Below are 18,415 nucleotides of genomic sequence, written 5' to 3' on the forward strand. Positions count from 1 at the left end.
TAGTGAACTCTAGGTCAGCCTGAGCTAGAGTGAGGCCCTACCTCGAAAAACTAAAAAAAAAAAAAAAAAAAAAGAAAAGTTTATTTTGGCTCACAGTTTGAGTATATAGCCCATCATGGTGGGAAAGGTGTAGTAGGAGGATAGTGAGGTGGTTGGCCACATTTCATCCATGGTAAGGAAGTAGAGACAGATGAATGCTGGTGCTCATCTTGCCTTCTCTTTTTTATTCAGTGCTTAGCCTAGTCCATGGGATCATTCTACACCTATTTATAGTCTGTCTTCCCTCCCTAGTTAGCCTAATATAGTTACTCCCTTACAGATGAGTCCTACATGACTCTAAATCCCCTACATGATTCTAAATCCTGTCAAGTTAACCCTCAAGATTCATCATCACAGGGGTATAGATCTGTATTAGAGTATGTGCTTGGCCTTTGAGAGGCCCTGAGTTTAATATTTACTGCCTGTGGTGGTTTGATTCAGATGTCCCCCATGAACAGGTGTTCTGAATGCTAGGTTCCCAGCTGATGGAGATTTGGGAATTAACGCCTCCTGGAGGGAGTGTATTGTTGGGGGCAGGCTTATGGGTATTAAAGCCAGTTTCCCCATGCCAGTGTTTGGCACACTCTCCTGCTATGGTCCACCTTATGTTGGCCAGGGGGTGATGTCCACCCTCTGCTCATGCCATCGTTTTCCCCTGCCATCATGGAGCTTCCCCTCAAGCCTGTAAGCCAAAATAAAACTCGTTTTCCCAGAAGCTGCTCTTGGTTGGGTGATTTCTACCAGCAATGCGAGCCAGACTGCAACACTGCCATCATAAGAAACTCTGTGTGTGTGTATTTATACTTATACATATGTATCAGGAGAATAGATAGAATTCTTTCCTTTAGAACTTCCCTTTTTGGTCTTGTTTAAAAGGTCATTTTCAATCATAATATGAGATAGTGGAAGGTGCAGTGGACTGGACTAGATACAGGATAGTTTAAAAGTCATTTAAGGTTTTGTTTTTGCATAATACCTGCCAGTTTTTAATATTATATATGTGTATTATACATTATTTTTATTAGCATATTTACCTGATATATTTGTTGAATGAAAATGAAAAAGCATGTACTTCCAAATGAGTATTACAGAACTCCAATGAATTTTATCAAAACAGACTGCCTCCTTGCCCTTATTGCTTATGTTACTAACCTTTCAAAGATTTCTTTTGCTGATTTACAGAAAATAGATTGATACTATATGTAGATTAAATGAATACTATTCTCCTATTGTGTTTTTTTATATATAGGTAATCTTCAACTTGTAATTCCATGGAAAAACCTTTATACCCAACCAGTTGAAGCTATCTTAGAAGAAATTTATTTACTCATAGTGCCTTCTTCTAGTAAGTCAAATTTCAACCTTAAAATTTAAGTTGTTCTTATTCATTCATAAAAGGAAAAATCTTTATATTTTGTAATTGTTTTTTCTAAACACATTGGAGAAATATTTTGAGATATTTAATATTTAAATTTGATATTTGTTCAAATTATTTTTTATCCTAAATTGTAGACTTACTAGTGGTTATCTTTTTAAAGATGATTTTTGGAAAGAATAAATTTAAGGTGTAATTAAGATTCTAATTTTTTATTCTTCCTATAGGAATAAAATATGATCCTCTAAAAGAAGAAAAACAACTTTTAGAAGCAAAGCAACAGGAATTAAAACGAATAGAAGAAGCAAAACAAAAAGTAGTTGATCAAGGTGAAGAAGATAAGTAACAGTGGTAGTGAAAGGGCTAAGTATTCATCACAATAGAACAGTATTGCTCTCTGGAGGTACTGATGATGTCACAAGTATGAAACAATCTGTGTGGTTTGTGTGTTTTGTCATGTGTGCAAAAATTTTCCCATACAAAATTTTAAGGCAAATAATAGCTTAAATTATTCTAAGAGTGAAGTCAGTTTTAGTGATACAAAGGTTTTCAGGTTTATTGTCTTAGTTTTCTAGCCTTTGCTTTTATGTTCTTCTATTCTTTACCATTTTGAATATACTTACACCTTGGTATATTTATTTATATTTGCCTTGATCTGATTTGGCCTCTGTTTGCATATTCAACCTAGACCATGTCTCATTATCCCTCCCCTCCCATTTATTGTTATCTGTGGAAGGGATAGCGCACAGAAATTGAATTCATTTTCATTTTTATGTATGTATATCTCCTGACACTCACTTCTTCCCATAATGGGTTTTTCTTCTTTTTTTCTTTTTTAGAGAGAGAGTGAAAGAGAGAGAGAGAGAGAAAGAATTAGCATGCCAGAGCCTCAGCCACTGTATTCAAACTCTAAATGTTTGTGCCACCTAGTGGGCATGCATGAGCTCATAATTGCTTCACCTTTGTGCCCTTGGCTTACATGGGATCTTGAGAGAGATGGAACATGCTTCCTAAGGCTTCGCAGGCAAGCGCCTTAACTGCTAAGCCACTTCTCCAGGCCTTTCTTACTTTTTGATTTTGATTTAGTTACAGTGTGTGTGTGCGCACATGCACACGTGTGTGCAGGTAGAGTTATTTATTTCTGTGTGCACATAGTGGCATATAGAGAATATGGTAATTGGCTGGAATTCTTGCCAAGCATAAATGGTTGCAGCTTGTTATGTCAGCACCCCTAATGGAGTGCACCTGTGCATGCATGTGTTGATGGAATGTGCCAATTGTGCATATGTGTGGATTAGATTATGTGGATGAGATCATTGTAATAAATGGCCAAATGGCACAGGCATAGTGTCTGGGGACACCATGGCAGGAACACTGCCTGGCAAGGTACTGCCCTGCCCTGTCCTGCTTTGCCCTGCAACCTAAACATCTGCCAATGATGCTTCCCACACCTTCTATCTTGGCTCACCCCCTTGCACAGTTCCCCCTGGTGCCAGTAGCTTCTGACAGTGCACCAGGCCTCTTGCCACTGTAAATGAACAGCAGACTCTTGTGCTGCTTTTTATGGGTACCTTGGGAATTGAACATGGGCCTACAGGCTTTGCAAGCAACACCTTTAACCACAGAGCCATCTTCCCAGCCCCAGTAGGTCTTTCTTCTTAGTATGTGAATATTCTGGAACCTCTTCTTACTTTAAAACCTACTTAAAGTCATCTTCCTGAGTCATCTTTTTCTGTGCTTCTGATTTTTATTGACTAAGTAATGTCTTCACAGTATGTGCATGCTGTAGTGGCCTGTACTGATTGTCAGTTTGACAAAACATAGGATCACCTGTGAGGGATGATATTGATCAGGGTAGTTACGTTAAGTCTTCCCACCTTAACTGTGGACAGGGTCCTGGACTGTATAAAAAGGAGAGTTGCATGTCTGTTTCTTCACTGTGGACTGAATGTAACCAGCTGCTTCAAGCTCCTGCCACCATTCCTCCTCTGCCACGATGGACTTAGCCTGGAACTGAGAACTGAAACAAGCCTTTCTTCCCTTAAACTAGTCTTTATATTCTATTTAATTATATAGTTCTTTTATATTCATATATATATAATTACTTTACTGTCTTATATTTGAGGTTCATGTTTAATATCTTCATGAATTTTCTTTAATGTAAGGTCTTCTGGGCCACCTGAGTTTGGGAATGTAGGTAATTGGAGGAAAAGAAAAGGCCTATGTATAATGTCTGAAATATGCTAAAAGGGAGGAATAGGACTAGAAATGCAAAGAGAATAGACTTGGCCGGGCGTGGTAGCACATGCTTTTAATACCAGCACTTGGGAGACAGAGGTAGGAGGATCGCCATGAGTTCAAGGCCACCCTGGGACTACATAGTGAATTCCAGGTCAGCTTGAGATAGAGTAAGACCTGACCTCGAAAAACCAAAAAAAAAAAAAAAAGACTTCATTTGGGCTTTTACAAAGGAAAAAGGGATAGTAACTAGAATTAAATGAATTAGGGTTCTCAATTTCCTCTAGAATGAAGGTGATTAATAATTATTTCCTTAAAATGAAACAAATGGTGACCTTCTTCCATTCTTACTTGAAAGAGAAGGATTTTCCTTTTTTTCGTATTATTAGATAGAGGGTTATACTGTTTTCAACGAATTCCTACATCTTACTACAAAACATAATAATATTGGGAAGATTTGTGCTTTGCTGTTGTTACTGGCTTTCCTAACTTGCCTATTACAGCTCTTTATCTAGTAGTGTTCATTGTTTCCAAAATCTTGACTTAGAATTAGTTAACATGATAAAATATAATACCGGTGACTTTAACATAGGCGGCTTTAATCTTACAAAAAAAGAAACTGGCATTTGGAAAATTTGTGTATTTAGTTGCTTTTGAAAGTCTAGGGATGAAAAATATTTGAAATCAGACTTTTAGGGTTCCATTTACAAATATGTATGTCTTTTCTTTAATAAGGCAGTATGTTACTTAAGTATATAGATATTTGTAAGGTATGTGTTTAATTCAAATTGAAAAAGGGATATTTTTAATTGTAGAAAAACCTCGGGAAGAAAAACAGGACACTTTTGCAGAAAAATTAGTTACTCAGATCATAAAAAATCTTCAAGTGAGAATTTCCAGCATTCATGTTCGTTACGAGGATGATGTAAGTATTTTTTTTGTGTGCATACATGTGTGTGGTGTATGTATACATGTGTTACAGATGTGCACACCCTGTGTGCGTGTGGAGGTCAGAGAACATCAGGTGTCCCTCTTTTGTTAATCTCCTTGTTTCCTTGAGTCATAGTTTCTAACTGGACCCCTGGCTTATACTAGCTTGTCAACAAGCCCAGTGATTCTCCAGGTTCTGCTCTGTATTGTACTGTTGTGACAGATGGGTGTGGTCATGCTTTGCTTTTTGTGTAGGTGATTGGGACTCAAACTCAGGATGAATTGGGCCTTTGCAGGCTGTCATGCTTGTGTGGCAAATGTTCTTACCACTGATGTCTTTTGAGTCCTTCTGTTCTGTTAATGACACAACTATTTAAACAATGTTACTCTGTCAGTTTTTACTTTTATTTATTTATTTTTATTAGGAGAGAGAAATAAGAATAGGTGTGCAAGGGCCTCTGGCCACTGCTAACGAACTCCAGATGCATGCACTACCATGGGTATCTGGCTTACATGGTTACGGGAGAATTGAACCTGGGTCCTTAGGCTTCACAGGCAAGCACATTAACTGCTAAGTCATCTCTTCAGCCCTGTGTTAATTTTTAATAAATGTTTTATAAGTTGACCCAAACTTCTGCAGATAAGTGTTCTAGCACAACAGAACTACATTAACATTAGCATTTTAAATTCTTTTAGGAAAACTTCAGCAAAAGTTATTTTGGAAAATAGTAAATTTTTTTGAATATTTAAATTAGGATACTTTTAAAAAATGTAATATTTTCTGAAAATGAATTTTGTCCAACTACTAAAATGCCTGAGTAATTTATATTTTCCTTTTTAGATCACAAATCGAGATAAACCACTTTCATTTGGTATTTCTCTTCAAAACCTCAGCATGCAGGTACTTTATTATATAAAGAAAACATAACCACATTTAATTTTGTTGTACAGTTAGTAAAATTACTGACTACGATTTGTGTATGCCAGCATCAGTGATAGTATGCGTTTATTGTATTGGCATAAGAAGGACATAGACTTGATTTGAATTGAGATATAGTAGATGCTCATTTCTAGAACTATAGATTTAAATTTTACAAAGACATTTTATATGATTATTCTGTAACCTTTCTTATTTCACAGTGTTTTTCATATTGTGTTGCCACATACAATTTTTTTCACTATATTTTTTTACTATATGGTTGTACTTAGTTTTGTATATAATTCATTCTCTCTCTCTCTCTTTCTTCCTTCCTTCCTTCCTTCCTTTCCTTCCTTCCTTCCTTCCTTCCTTCCTTCCTTCCTTCCTTCCTTCCTTCCTTCCTTCCTTCTTTCTTTCTTTCTTTCCTTCCTTCCTTCCTTCTTTCCTTCTTTCCTTCCTTCCTTCCTTTCTTCTTTCTTTCTTTCTTTCTTTCTTTCTTTCTTTCTTTCTTTCTTTCTTTCTTTCTTTCCTTCCTTCCTTCCTTCTTTCCTTCTTTCCTTCTTTCCTTCTTTCCTTCCTTCCTTCCTCCCTCCCTCCCTCCCTCCCTCCCTCCCTCCCTCCCTCCCTCCCTCCTTCCGATAGGGTTTCACTCTAGCTCAGGCTGACCTGGAATTCACTATGTAGTCTCAGGGTGGCCTCAAACTCTCAACAATCCTTTATCTGTGCCTGCAGAGTACTGGGATTAGAGGAATGTGCCTCCACACCAGGCTGTATATGATTGCTTTTTAAAACACAGTTCTGTTTCAAGAGAAAAATGATGAAAAGCCAAACGAAAGGCTACTCGGTAAAGATGGGTGGGATATGTTGTCAAATAAGGATAGACAATTACTCAGTTGATTAGTAATGTGAAAATCATTTGTTAACTATAATACTAGGGTTTATTTTCCACCTTTCAAGGTCCTTTATAAATTGTTAATTTAGGCTTATAGTTAATAGCTCTAGGTTTGTGACCCTGTCATCTTGCAGTCTCCCCATGTGTGTGTTTTCCAGTGCTGGGGTTTTGACATGTTAGATAAGTGCTTTACCACTGGGCTATATCCCCAGCCTGAAACCTGTTGGTTAAAAATTGTTCTTGGGGGGCTGGAGAGATGGCTTAGCGGTTAAGCGCTTGCCTGTGAAGCCTAAGGACCCCGGTTCAAGTCTCCGTTCCCCAGGTCCCACTTTAGCCAGATGCACAAGGGGGAGCACGCATCTGGAGTTCGTTTGCAGAGGCTGGAAGCCCTGGCGCACCCATTCTCTCTCTCTCCCTCTATCTGTCTTTCTCTCTGTGTCTGTCGCTCTCAAATAAATAAAAAAAAAAAATTAAAAAAAAATTGTTCTTGGTAGTCAAAGTGCACGCTAAAGTTTTAGAACTACTGTTACATTCCATTCTCCTGATATGGTTAGGTGGAGCAGTACATGCCAATAATCCCAGTGTCCCTGAGGCCAAGATAGTGGGATCATGACTTAAGGCCAAGAAGGCTACATAGTCAGACATTGTCTAAAGATAAATAAATGAAGGATGTGATTATTTCCCAGTGACCTTTATGATAATGGTGTTTTTAACATTGTTTTGACTTTCCATTTTATTGCGTGGCAAGTGTTCTGTCCCTGAATATACCTCTCTGGTTTCTCCCTCAGTGGCTTCTAATTACTTTTAGAATAAATCTAGTTTTTTAATAAAACCTTTGTAATCTGACCTTGATATCACATTGGTTTCTTCTCTTTCATTATGCTTTTTATGTTCTGGTATGTTTTGGGGCCTTTTTACTATGTATTCCTGCTCAGATCATGCTACCTCAGAGTTTTACAGTCACTAATATCTACTCATGTCATCTTCAGGAATTTTATTTCAGGAATCACTACAATATATTTATTATTGTAGACTACTCATTATTTTATCTGTAACATCTTGAGTTTGATGCTCTTACTATGTTCTCTCTACTGCTATATCACCATAGTGGCACTTTACCTGCTTTTAATTGCTGATCTCTGTTTGTATATTGAGACTTCTGGTTGTCTGACTGATGTTTTCAAAGGCACTTTAATGGGAATTTGGTTGTAAAGTATGATGGATAATGACCTGTAACTTTTCTGTTTTACATATAATGATCTTTGTGCTATTTCTTTCTTTCTTTCTTTCTTTTTTTCAGACAACTGATCAATACTGGGTTCCATGTTTACATGATGAAACTGAGAAACTAGTTCGGAAGGTAAAATAAGTACTAACCTATGGACTTAAAGAAACTTACAAAAACAAAGGATAGTGTGTTTATATAACACACATATAAATATCTATAGGTAGAATAGGATTTAAATGAATTGTGTTTATTTACTTGAATCTGAGGTAAAGTTCACTGAATTACTTGAGACTTCTGAAAATAACATGTTAAAAATGCTTCAGCCAGGTGTGGTAGCACACCCCTTTAGTCCAGAATTTGGGAATCAGAGGATCCTATGAATTCAAGGCCACCCTGAGACTACATAGTTAATTTCAGGCCAGCCTGGGCTTACGCAGGACCCTACCATGGAAACCCCTGCCCCCCAAAACAAAAAGTTTCAGAAAATAAACAGACATATAATAAAATTGATGTGTTTTCAGCTAATCCGATTGGATAATCTTTTTGCCTATTGGAATGTGAAGTCTCAGATGTTTTATCTTAATGATTATGATGAATCATTGGTAAGTACATTCTCTTGATTTGTTTGCATATAATGTTTATTTTTTTATAAGATATAATCTTCCATCAGTGGTATAATATTAGAATCAGTATTGTCTCCTAGACAAAACCCATATGAATTTATTAAAGCAGGTGGGTTACCTGGACATGTAAGCAGGCACATATTCACACATACCTAATAGCTCCTAGAATATTTTTTCACGATAGTTTAATGGTCTGTTGCTTAGATACTTTAAAATTTTACCCTGGCTGTTTTCTTCTAAGTTTGAATGACTTACTTTTGAATATTTATCTGAAATATTTTCTCTTGCAAAGAATAAAATTTTGTCAGATAAAAGTATATTGGCATGAATGTAAATAGAAACAATTTGTTTTTTAATAGGACAACTTGAAGAATGGTATTGTCAATGAAAATATAGTCCCACAAGGTTATGATTTTGGTAAGCTATTTGATAACATAAAAAATGCAATTGAAATTAACAATACAGATCCGGCATGGTGGTACACACCTTTAATTCCAGTACTCGGGAGGCAGAGGTAGGAGATCGCCATGAGTTCGAGGCCACCCTGAGACTGCATAGTGAATTCCAGGTCAGCCTGGGCTAGAGTGAGTCTCTACCTCGAAAAACAAACAAACAAACAAACAAACAAAAATTAGCAGTACATAATTTTAACTTCACATTGTGGTATCACTGAGTTATTGTGTATTAAATTTTCCCTTTGTTAAATATATTTATAATACGTGAAAAAGCAAAAATAATTTTCTACATGCTGTATTGTTGGGGAGTCATAAATGTATTTCAGAACTACAGTAAAGTGTCTAACAAAAGAGGTTGTAAATAAGTTTTCTAAAATTGTATGGATTATTCAATTTTAGTTATGGTAATGTTTATAAAACATTTTGAAATAGCAGATTTAATTTCATAAAGCTAGCTGGTGTAGTCTTAATGGTAGCATGATAAAATATGCAATTAAACGTATTTTTTGAGATACTCTGTAGCTTCAGACTAGTCTGGAACTCTGTGTTATTCAGGCTAGCCTCAAACTCATTGCAACCATCCTGCTCATTGGGATTAAAAATGTGAATGAGGGCTGGAAAGATGACTTAGCAAAGTGCTTGCCCGTGAAGCTTAAGGACCCCGTTCAAGGCTCGATTCCCCAGGACCCACATTCGCCAGATACACAAGGAGGTGCACGCATCTGGAGTCCGTTTGCAATGGCTGGAGGCCCTGGCATTCCCATTCTTAATCTTTCTCTTTCTCTTTCTCTTTCTCTTTCTCTTTCTCTTTCTCTTTCTCTTTCTCTTTCTCTTTATCTTTATCTTTATCTCTCTCTATGTGTGTGTGTGTGTGTGTGTATATATATACATATATATATGTATGTATGTCTCTGTGTGTGTGTGTGTATGTATGTATATCTGCCTCTGTCGCTCTCAGATAAATAAAAATGAACAAAAAATTTTTTTAAATGTAAATCACTGTGCTTAGGTTAACATTTTTCTTCATAAATTTTTCTGTTTTATAAATTTTCTATAAGTTAATTTATGACATTATGTTTTTTTTTTTTAAATGGGGGAAAGAAGCTACTACAATACATAGCAAAAAGGGTGATCTAAAAAAAAATCCGTAGAGTTCTCCATAATTTTTTTTTAATATTTTTAATTTTTTACTTTATTTGAGAGCGACAGACACAGAAAGACAGATAGAGGGAGAGAGAGAGAATGGGCACGCCAGGGCTTCCAGTCTCTGCAAACGAACTCCAGACGCCTGCGCCCCCTTGTGCATCTGGCTAACGTGGGACCTGGGGAACTGAGCCTTGAACCGGGGTCCTTAGGCTTCACAGGCAAGCGCTTAACCGCTAAGCCAACTCTCCAGCCCTCTCCATAATTTTTTGTTATGCTTAGTTCTGAAATTGGCTGCTTGGTGTCATTAACTATAAATTAGCCTTCCTGAAAGTATTTTAAAAAATATTTTTATTTATTTATGTGAGAGAGAGAGGGAGAGAGAGAGAAGCAGATAGAAAGAGAATGGGCCAGGGCTTCCAGCCACTGCAGGCGAACTCCAAACCCATGTGCCACCTTGTGCATCTGGCTTACATAGGTACTGGGTAATCAAGCCCTGGGTTCTTAAACTTTGCAGGCAAGTGCCTTATCTACTAAGCCATCTCCAGCCCTCTCAAAGTTTTTTTCTTCTTGGCTTCAATGATATTTTAATGTATTCTACTTTTATGATAACCCCTTAATCATTTCCTCAATTGGCTCTTGTCATGCCCGCTCTTGAATTATAATACTTAAAGCCAACATGAATTATAATAAGAAAAAAGAAAAGATTCTTTTCTACTATTTAAGGACCAGTTTGTATAAGCAAATGATGGTACTGTGGACACTTTGAAACTGTAGAAAGATTGGAATAGAAGTGAAATTCAGTATTTTTTCATGCCTCAAAACTTTTGACATGTGACTTACTTGATTTTTCAATTTGTATTCTTTTCCAGTATTTCGTCCTATATCTGCTAAAGCCAAACTTAAGATGAATCGTCGATCAGATTTTGACTTTTCTGACCCTAAAATAAACCTGGATGTTGAGTTACATAACATAGCCATTGAATTTAATAAACCACAGGTGATTTTCTTTGATGAAATTTTCAGTTGTGATTTATTGTTTGATAAAATCAGAACAAAGATCTATCTTTTTTCCCTTAAAACTCTGTGGTAAAATTTCCTTTCCAAGTTGGTAAATGTACCTTTTCGAGGAGTTCCAAATGTCAAGAGCCTTAATCCTTTTCCTGCAGTATTTCAGTGTGATGGAACTTCTTGAGTCCATTGATCTGATGAAACAAAATCTGCCTTATAGAAGATTTAAGCCTGATGTGCCTCTTCACTACCATGCCAAGGAATGGTAAGGTGCCCATCCCATCCCATCCCCACTTGCCATCACACCTAGCATTTTCATAAGAGGCCTCAGAACTGAACTCACTTCCTCGTGGTTTTGTGGCAAGTATTTTACTGACTGAACTTATCTTCTCAGGTCTTGAGTTATTCTTGATAAGAGAACTCAAATTTATGTACTATAGAGGCATCAGTATTGTTGAAAGTATTAAAACAAACTATGTTTTGAATTTTTTCCTAGCACTGCCTCCCTTTTTTCTTTTCCTTTTTTCTTTTTCCTTATCAGACATGCCTATCAGACTCATTAAACCTGTTACTAAACTTGTATTTTAGCACTGGAGATGCTCTGTGAGTCTATGTGGTGGTCAAATATTTTGAAATTTAAATCTTCCAATTTTTATGTTATGTTCTGGTTCCTGGAAGTTGCAATTACTTTTCCAGTTGACTGTTTCAATTATTACTAAATGTTAAGCCTTAATAATTGTTTAGATATTTTTAAAACAATATTGAAGGATTTTACTTATTTTCCCTTTGGAATTAGGTAGGATTAATAATTCAGTTTGTTGATATAAATAGCATGCTCAAACAATGTACCATTTTCATAGTATCCTTATTGTAAGTATATATTTTTTTAGAGCATGGCAAATTCAGTAGTTTTATGTTTGTTTGTTTTTTTAAAAAACAGGTGGGCTTATGCTATTCATGGTGTTCTTGAAGTAAATGTTCAACCTAGTTTACAGATGTGGTCATGGAAGCATATTAAAAGCCACAGACAAAATGTGAAGCAATATAAAAAACTGTATAAAAAAAAGTTAACAAATAAGAAGCCATCTGCTGAAGTTCTCATGACTTTGGAGGTCAGCAATAAAAGATGTTTTATTCAACATAATTCCTCCTCAGTCTTTTGTGATTACTACTTCTTAATTATTCAGTATGTTTTTTGCTGACCATGTTCTCCCTTTTGTTTGGACGTTTTTTGTGCTCTTTCATTTTATTTAGGCAATTTAAGGTCTGATGAAATTCTCCAGTAAGCCTTGAGATTTATGAGATTATTTTCAATGTGAAAGCATTTTGGGTCATGTCACTTGAAGCCTCATCTTATATAAGTTTAAAGCCTCAAAAATATTTGCTACATTGTTTTAAAACTTCTCTGCATTGATTTTAAGGCCACACATTGTCTGGTAGAACATAATTTCTGTTGCAGTGTGACTGTGTATTAATTAACTGTGTTTCTCCTATGTTGGTAATACTCATTCTTATAGTGTTTTTATATATGTGTGTGTTTGTTATCTGGATTTTCCACTCTGTTCATCCTAATTATATTTCCCTTGAAGTTCTGCTTAAGTCCCCAATGCCTTGCATAAACTTACTTGAATATTCTGCTCATGCAGATTTAAGGTCTTACTTCTTGTGATTTTCATAGTCTTAACAGCAAATTTATATTTGATTATCTACTTTCAAGTATTACTGTTAGAGGTAGCCTTATATTTTAACAGTATGGCATATTCTGAAAGAGACTTGTTCATAGATGGATAATATTGATGAAAAGTTGCTAGCCATTTGTTAACATAATCATTCTGCATCAAGAATAAATTTCTAATTAAAAATTCCATGAAAATTGAGTTTCACTTTCATTTTTTAAATTAGGAGACTGAAGACCAAGAACAATTAGGAATGTTTAGGTGTAGAGTCCTTTTAAGTTTCTTTACTTAGGTATGGAATTTAACCTGAAATCTCTAAATACATTAATAGTAGAATCTTGGGTTGATTTCTAGATAACTAGTAAGTCATAGTTACTTCTCTTGCAGGAAGAAGTGGTTTGGGCCTGAAACTTTAGTATAATCATCGGAATTAAAATACATGATGAGAGATTTAGCTTCTCTCAATTTATTTCAATAGCCATAGAAACTTTAAAAAATGTAGAGTTAAATTTATACAAGTTTTAAGTATATCTAGACATACTTGGAATACCCAAATGAAGATACAAACTATGTGTATAGTATAATTTGTTATATTGTTAGTTAGAAATGGCACTGATATGTTCACCTGCTTTGGTAGTTAAAAACCCACACAAAAGTTATTTTAAGTAATGCATTCATGGTATTATTCTTTAGTATGTGTCTATAACTGTATTTATAAAGATCAATATTCTGTGCATGGTAGATAAGATTTCTTGGCTTATAAATTATTCTACTAATTTGAAAGCTGACAATCCATGTAAGTATTGTATCTTAGAATGTATCCTATATTGATGATGAAAAATTCTATTTTTTGATTACTTTCATATATCTTTATGGTACTAGTATTTGTAAAATAATGTACTAAAGTTATTTATCTAAAATAATTATGTAAAGTTCACACATTTTATTTTGTTTTCAGAAGTTGGAAAAAATCCTGGATGTCTTTAATATAACCATAGCTAGACAGCAGGCAGAAGTTGAGGTAATTATTTTTCAGTTAAAAAGAATAAATATAATAAGACTAAGTCAAATCTACTGATATTACAAAGAGGATGATATTATTAATACTGTGTTGCAAAATACTGTTTTCTTAAGTGCTCAAATTTGCTTCTTTGTGTTTGATGAAAATTTGAATTTTTGATATTCATGTAAGTCAGACAAAACTTATTATAAATAAGTTGCATTTATGGAAATTTCAGAGATCAATTGAAGATGAAACAATAACTCTCCACAGTCACCATATCTTGTAAGATAGTAGGGAAAACCATGTGGTTATCCCAAATTTATGTGTTTGGTAGGTGTTACTTTGGTTGCTGTGTATAGTTTGTATTCATTCACTCACATAAAGTCATATTCTGAATATTTTGCTTCTATTTCTTTTAAGTGTTTAAAAAACAAGAATGACTGGTCATCTATTGGAAACTTTCATTTTAGGCAAAGAAAGCTGGATACAAGATCTACAAAGAGGGAATAAATGATCCCGAGGATAATAAAGGATGGTTTGGTTGGCTGTGGACATGGTCAGAATCAGAAGCTAAACAACAACCAGAAATTAAACCTGGACGTATGTTTACATTTTATTTTACCTTAGTATAGTTAGTCATCTGGTATAAAAATAAACCTTTTCAAGAAAATTTTATAATTAAATAGACAATGTAAGTGTAAATAATGATCTATAGTTTAAATTTACTATCAAAATTGTTATGAAAATACTGTTTCAAACATTTTAAACTGAATGTCTTAAATAATATAGTTTAAAAAACAAAAACAAAAAGCCTGTCATGGTGCATGACTTTTATTCCAACACTAAGGAGGCTAAAGTAAGAGGATCACTGTGAGTTTGAGGCCAGCCTGAGAGTACATAGGGAATTCTAGGTCAGCCTGGGCTAGAGTGAGACCCTACCTGAAAAAAAATCTCAGTAACTTTTACATAAGAGATTTTCTTTGCTTTGTATGTTTGTATGTAAAGTGGTGTGTGTTTGTGTGTGTTATGTTTGTGGTATGGTATATGCATATGTATATGTCCTTGTGATGGCCCATGCACTAGTGGGCAGGGCAGAAAGTGAATTTTCCTATTCCATTGCTCTTTTTTCTGTTCTTTGAATCAGAGTCTTCTACTGATACTAAAGCTTGCTGTTTTATGGGAGCTTAGGTGATTCCTTGGTCTCTGTTCTCCTTTGGGGGACTGAGCTTACAGGATTTTGTGGTCATGCCCAGCTGTTTATGAGTGTTCTGGGAATTTGAACTCAGGCAGTTTTAGGCCCCCTTGATCCCTCATGCATGCGTAGGAAGCACACTTAACAGATGAGCCATATCTCCTACACCAAAAGAGTTTTATATCCAGAAAATTTAGTGCCAACAAACATGGTGTAGTACTCAGTAAATAAAAATTGCAAAATGTTCTCAGCCATTATAAATGGTTCTTGAATTTTTTTTCAAAATATCTTTGTTTCTTTTCTTTTATTAGGGGTGGTGGTGGTATCTGGGGATTAAGTGCAGGGCCTTGCTCACACTAAGCTTGTACTCTACCACTGAATTTATTCTCCAACACTTGAACCATTTTTAAGTGAAGTGGGTTTTTTATTTTCTGTTCCACATGGGTTATATTATGTTAATAAATTGTATTTTAAAGCCTGGCGTGGTGGCGCACGCCTTTAATCCCAGCACTCAGAAGGCAGAGGTAGGAGGATTGCCATGAGTTCAAGGCCACCCTGAGATGACAGAGTTAATTCCAGGTCAGCCTGGGCTACAGTGAGACTCTACCTCGAAAAACCAAAACCAAAACAAAACAAATAAATTGTGTTTTATATATACTAACAGTTTTCTGTTATAACAAGTCATGTAAGGGATCAGGAATCTGAGAGTGGGAATTTTTTTGTTCATTTAATTTTATATTTTTAGTTAGCATACAGAGATTTAGCTGTCATTCATGAGGTATCATTGTGTTGCCATAGCTGGTCTTTTAAAAACTATTTCTTTTCTTTTTTTTTTTTTTTGCAAGCAGAGAGAGAGAGAGAGAGAGAGAGAGGGAGGGAGGGAGGGAGGGAGGGAAAGAGAATACAAATGTTAGAGAATCGGTGTGCCAGGGACTCCAGCCATTGCAAATGAATTCCAGATGCATACATCACTTTGTGTATCTGCCTTTACATGGATAATGGGGAATTGAACCCGTGTTGTTGAGCATTGCAGGCACAGCCTTTAACTGCTGAGCCATCTTTCCATCCCAAATATAATTTATTTATTTATTTACTACAGAGAGAGAAAATGGGCAAGTCAGGGCATGTAGCCGCTGGAAATGAACTCTAGACACATGTGCCACATTGCACATTGTGCATCTGCTTTACTTGGATACTAGGGAGTTTGGGGGTTCTTTGGCTTTGTAGGCAAGTGCCTTAAACACTAAGCTATCTCTCCATCCTTTATAGCTAGTCTTGGTCTTACTATCTTGCTGGCTCAGCCTCATGGTAGCTGATTGTAGACAGGTGTTAAGATTTTTTTTTGAAGTCAGATACTAAAAATAATAGCTATACAGTGTTGAGGACTGAGATGTATAACTTGGACTTACGTCTTAGGGATCTTGCCCTGGTAAATTAGTTAGGCATTCCAAATCTGTTTTATTCATTTGTAAGTTGCAGCAATTTTTTTTTTTTTTTTGCTTGTCCTACCATTTTATTTATTACTTAACATAATGCCAATAAATTCTTGCTTAACAGGCATTTAAAAATATAAATGTTAAGTAATTTGTATTTTTGACTAATTCTAAAATTGTCAATGCCATCCTAATATTTATTACTATATGAAAGATACTATAATAAAATTGCATTTATAAAGGGAGCTAAATTGCATTGGTTTTGTGTGATTAGTAAGAAATAAAACATTTGTTTGTGATTTATAGTTCTTGAAGAAATGCTGACACCTGAAGAAAAAGTTTTACTCTATGAAGCAATTGGTTATAGTGAAACAGCAGTTGATCCAACCTTGCCCAAAACTGTAAGATGCTCTCTTGCTATATACTTCCAAGTTTAATGTTATAGATGCTCTTTTAATTCATTCAGAAGAAGTAATCTACTGTTTTTTTTCTGTGATCTTTTTCTTTAATCTGTAAATACTATATTTATTTTGTGTTCCAAAGTAGGATAATTCTTTATTTTTTTGATGTTAATGTGATGATTCTTTGATGAAGGATTATTTAAAAGTATCTGTGGTTTTTGGAATGAATGAATGATGTGAATGAGATTATTTGTTTGCTTATATATGTGTCTTCTCTCCCCTCATTTTATTTTCCTGGATATATTGTAGTTTGAAGCCATAAAGTTGTTTGTCCACTTGAAAAGTATGTCAATTGTTCTCAGAGAAAATCACCGCAAGCCAGAGCTGATAGACATTGTAGTAGAAGAATTTAGTACTTTAATTGTGCAAAGACCAGGAGCACAAGCAGTAAAGTAAGTATTAGCTCATTTTCTTTCATGGCTGGAGCATCCCACATCAGAATATCTGAAGTACCAAAGAGCTCAATGTTTAAATGTTTTGATTGTTGACAAGGTGCTACTGGGGGAAAATTTCTCCCCTAACTATGTGATGGGGTTGCAGTTAAAAAAGAAAAAACAAAAACAACAACAAAAACCAGGCATACTATGGATGCTGCATAAAATTACCTTCAGAGGCATATATATATAGAAAATAAGGTCTACGGTTGGATCTGGGTCCATTTTTCAAGAAATTTTACCATACATATGCAAATATTTCAAAGTTAGAAAAATCTGGAATTTAGTCCTAAGCATTTCATATAGAAGTTATTTAAACCTATATTCTAAAAGAAAAATGTCCACTGTGAGGTTATTTAAGTCAGAGTCTTTTCTTTTTTTTTTATTTTCATTTTTGTTTATTTATTTGAAAGCGATGGAGAGAGAGAGGGAGAGAGAGAGAATGGGCATGCCAGGGCCTCCAGCCTCTGCAAACGAACTCCAGATGCATGTGCCCCCTTGTGCATCTGGCTAATGTGGATCCTGGGGAATTGAGTCTTGAACCGGGGTCCATAGGCTTTACAGGAAGTGCTTATCCGCTAAGCCATCTCTCCAGCCCCAGAGTCTTTTCTTGAAAAGTGTATTGTGATTTAATGTATCCTTTTGTTGTTGTTTTGTTTTTAAGAACTTACACTCGCACATAATGTGCTGAACTTTTGGAATTATTGTGTTAATTATGCATGTTCTGAAGAAAGTGCATGCTAATGAACATAGGAGGACAAAATTTGTATCATACCAAAACAAACAACAAATGTTTGTTTATTTGCAAGCAGAGAGAGAGAGATAAATATAAATGGGTCCTGCAGGGCCTCTTGCCACTTTGTGCATCTGGCTTTATATGGGTATTAGGGAATTGAATTCAGGCTGTCAGGCTTTGTAAGCAAGCACCTTTAATCACTGAGCCATCTGTCCAGCCACCCACATATGTGGTTTTTAATCTGTATACATCTTTTTATATTTTTTATTATTAAGAACATATTTTGTATGGATATATCATGTGTTGGTACCATCTTTTCCCTCCCTCCTTGCCCACATTCAGCAGGGGCCCTTCTCAGGGGTGTTGCTGATATTCCCATGGAGTTGTGGGTTATGGGTTGTGGGAGCAGCAGTCAGTTATTACAGGGAGGCAGTGCTTCTGGGCATGACTTCCCAACTTCTGACTCTTAGAATCTTTCCGCCCCCTCTACCACAAAATTCCATGTGCCTTGGTGGGTGTGTCTTAAGTCTGCTTCAGTGATGAACTCTTAGTAGCCTCTGGATTTTTGCTTTGGTATGTGTTGAGTATCATCAGAGTCTGTCTCCTTCATGCTGGCACTGATTGTCA

The 18,415-nt window shown here is 35.6% G+C and overlaps 1 protein-coding gene across 4 annotated transcripts in view; it reads left to right on the plus strand.

The window, feature by feature from the left end:
- Positions 1-18,415, plus strand: part of Vps13a (vacuolar protein sorting 13 homolog A) — a 203,548-nt gene that overhangs the window by 24,879 nt on the left and 160,254 nt on the right. For all 4 annotated transcript variants that reach the window (XM_045155616.1, XM_045155629.1, XM_045155618.1 and 1 more), the window contains exons 4-17: positions 1,289-1,384; positions 1,642-1,743; positions 4,468-4,577; positions 5,424-5,483; positions 7,694-7,753; positions 8,143-8,223; positions 8,604-8,661; positions 10,715-10,842; positions 11,012-11,118; positions 11,794-11,965; positions 13,488-13,550; positions 14,003-14,132; positions 16,464-16,558; positions 16,868-17,010. In XM_045155616.1, the coding sequence (XP_045011551.1) occupies positions 1,289-1,384; positions 1,642-1,743; positions 4,468-4,577; positions 5,424-5,483; positions 7,694-7,753; positions 8,143-8,223; positions 8,604-8,661; positions 10,715-10,842; positions 11,012-11,118; positions 11,794-11,965; positions 13,488-13,550; positions 14,003-14,132; positions 16,464-16,558; positions 16,868-17,010 (1,405 nt within the window). The remainder of the gene's footprint in view (positions 1-1,288; positions 1,385-1,641; positions 1,744-4,467; positions 4,578-5,423; positions 5,484-7,693; positions 7,754-8,142; positions 8,224-8,603; positions 8,662-10,714; positions 10,843-11,011; positions 11,119-11,793; positions 11,966-13,487; positions 13,551-14,002; positions 14,133-16,463; positions 16,559-16,867; positions 17,011-18,415) is intronic.

This window comes from Jaculus jaculus, chromosome 1 (assembly GCF_020740685.1).
Source record: "Jaculus jaculus isolate mJacJac1 chromosome 1, mJacJac1.mat.Y.cur, whole genome shotgun sequence".
Lineage (NCBI taxonomy): Eukaryota > Metazoa > Chordata > Mammalia > Rodentia > Dipodidae > Jaculus > Jaculus jaculus.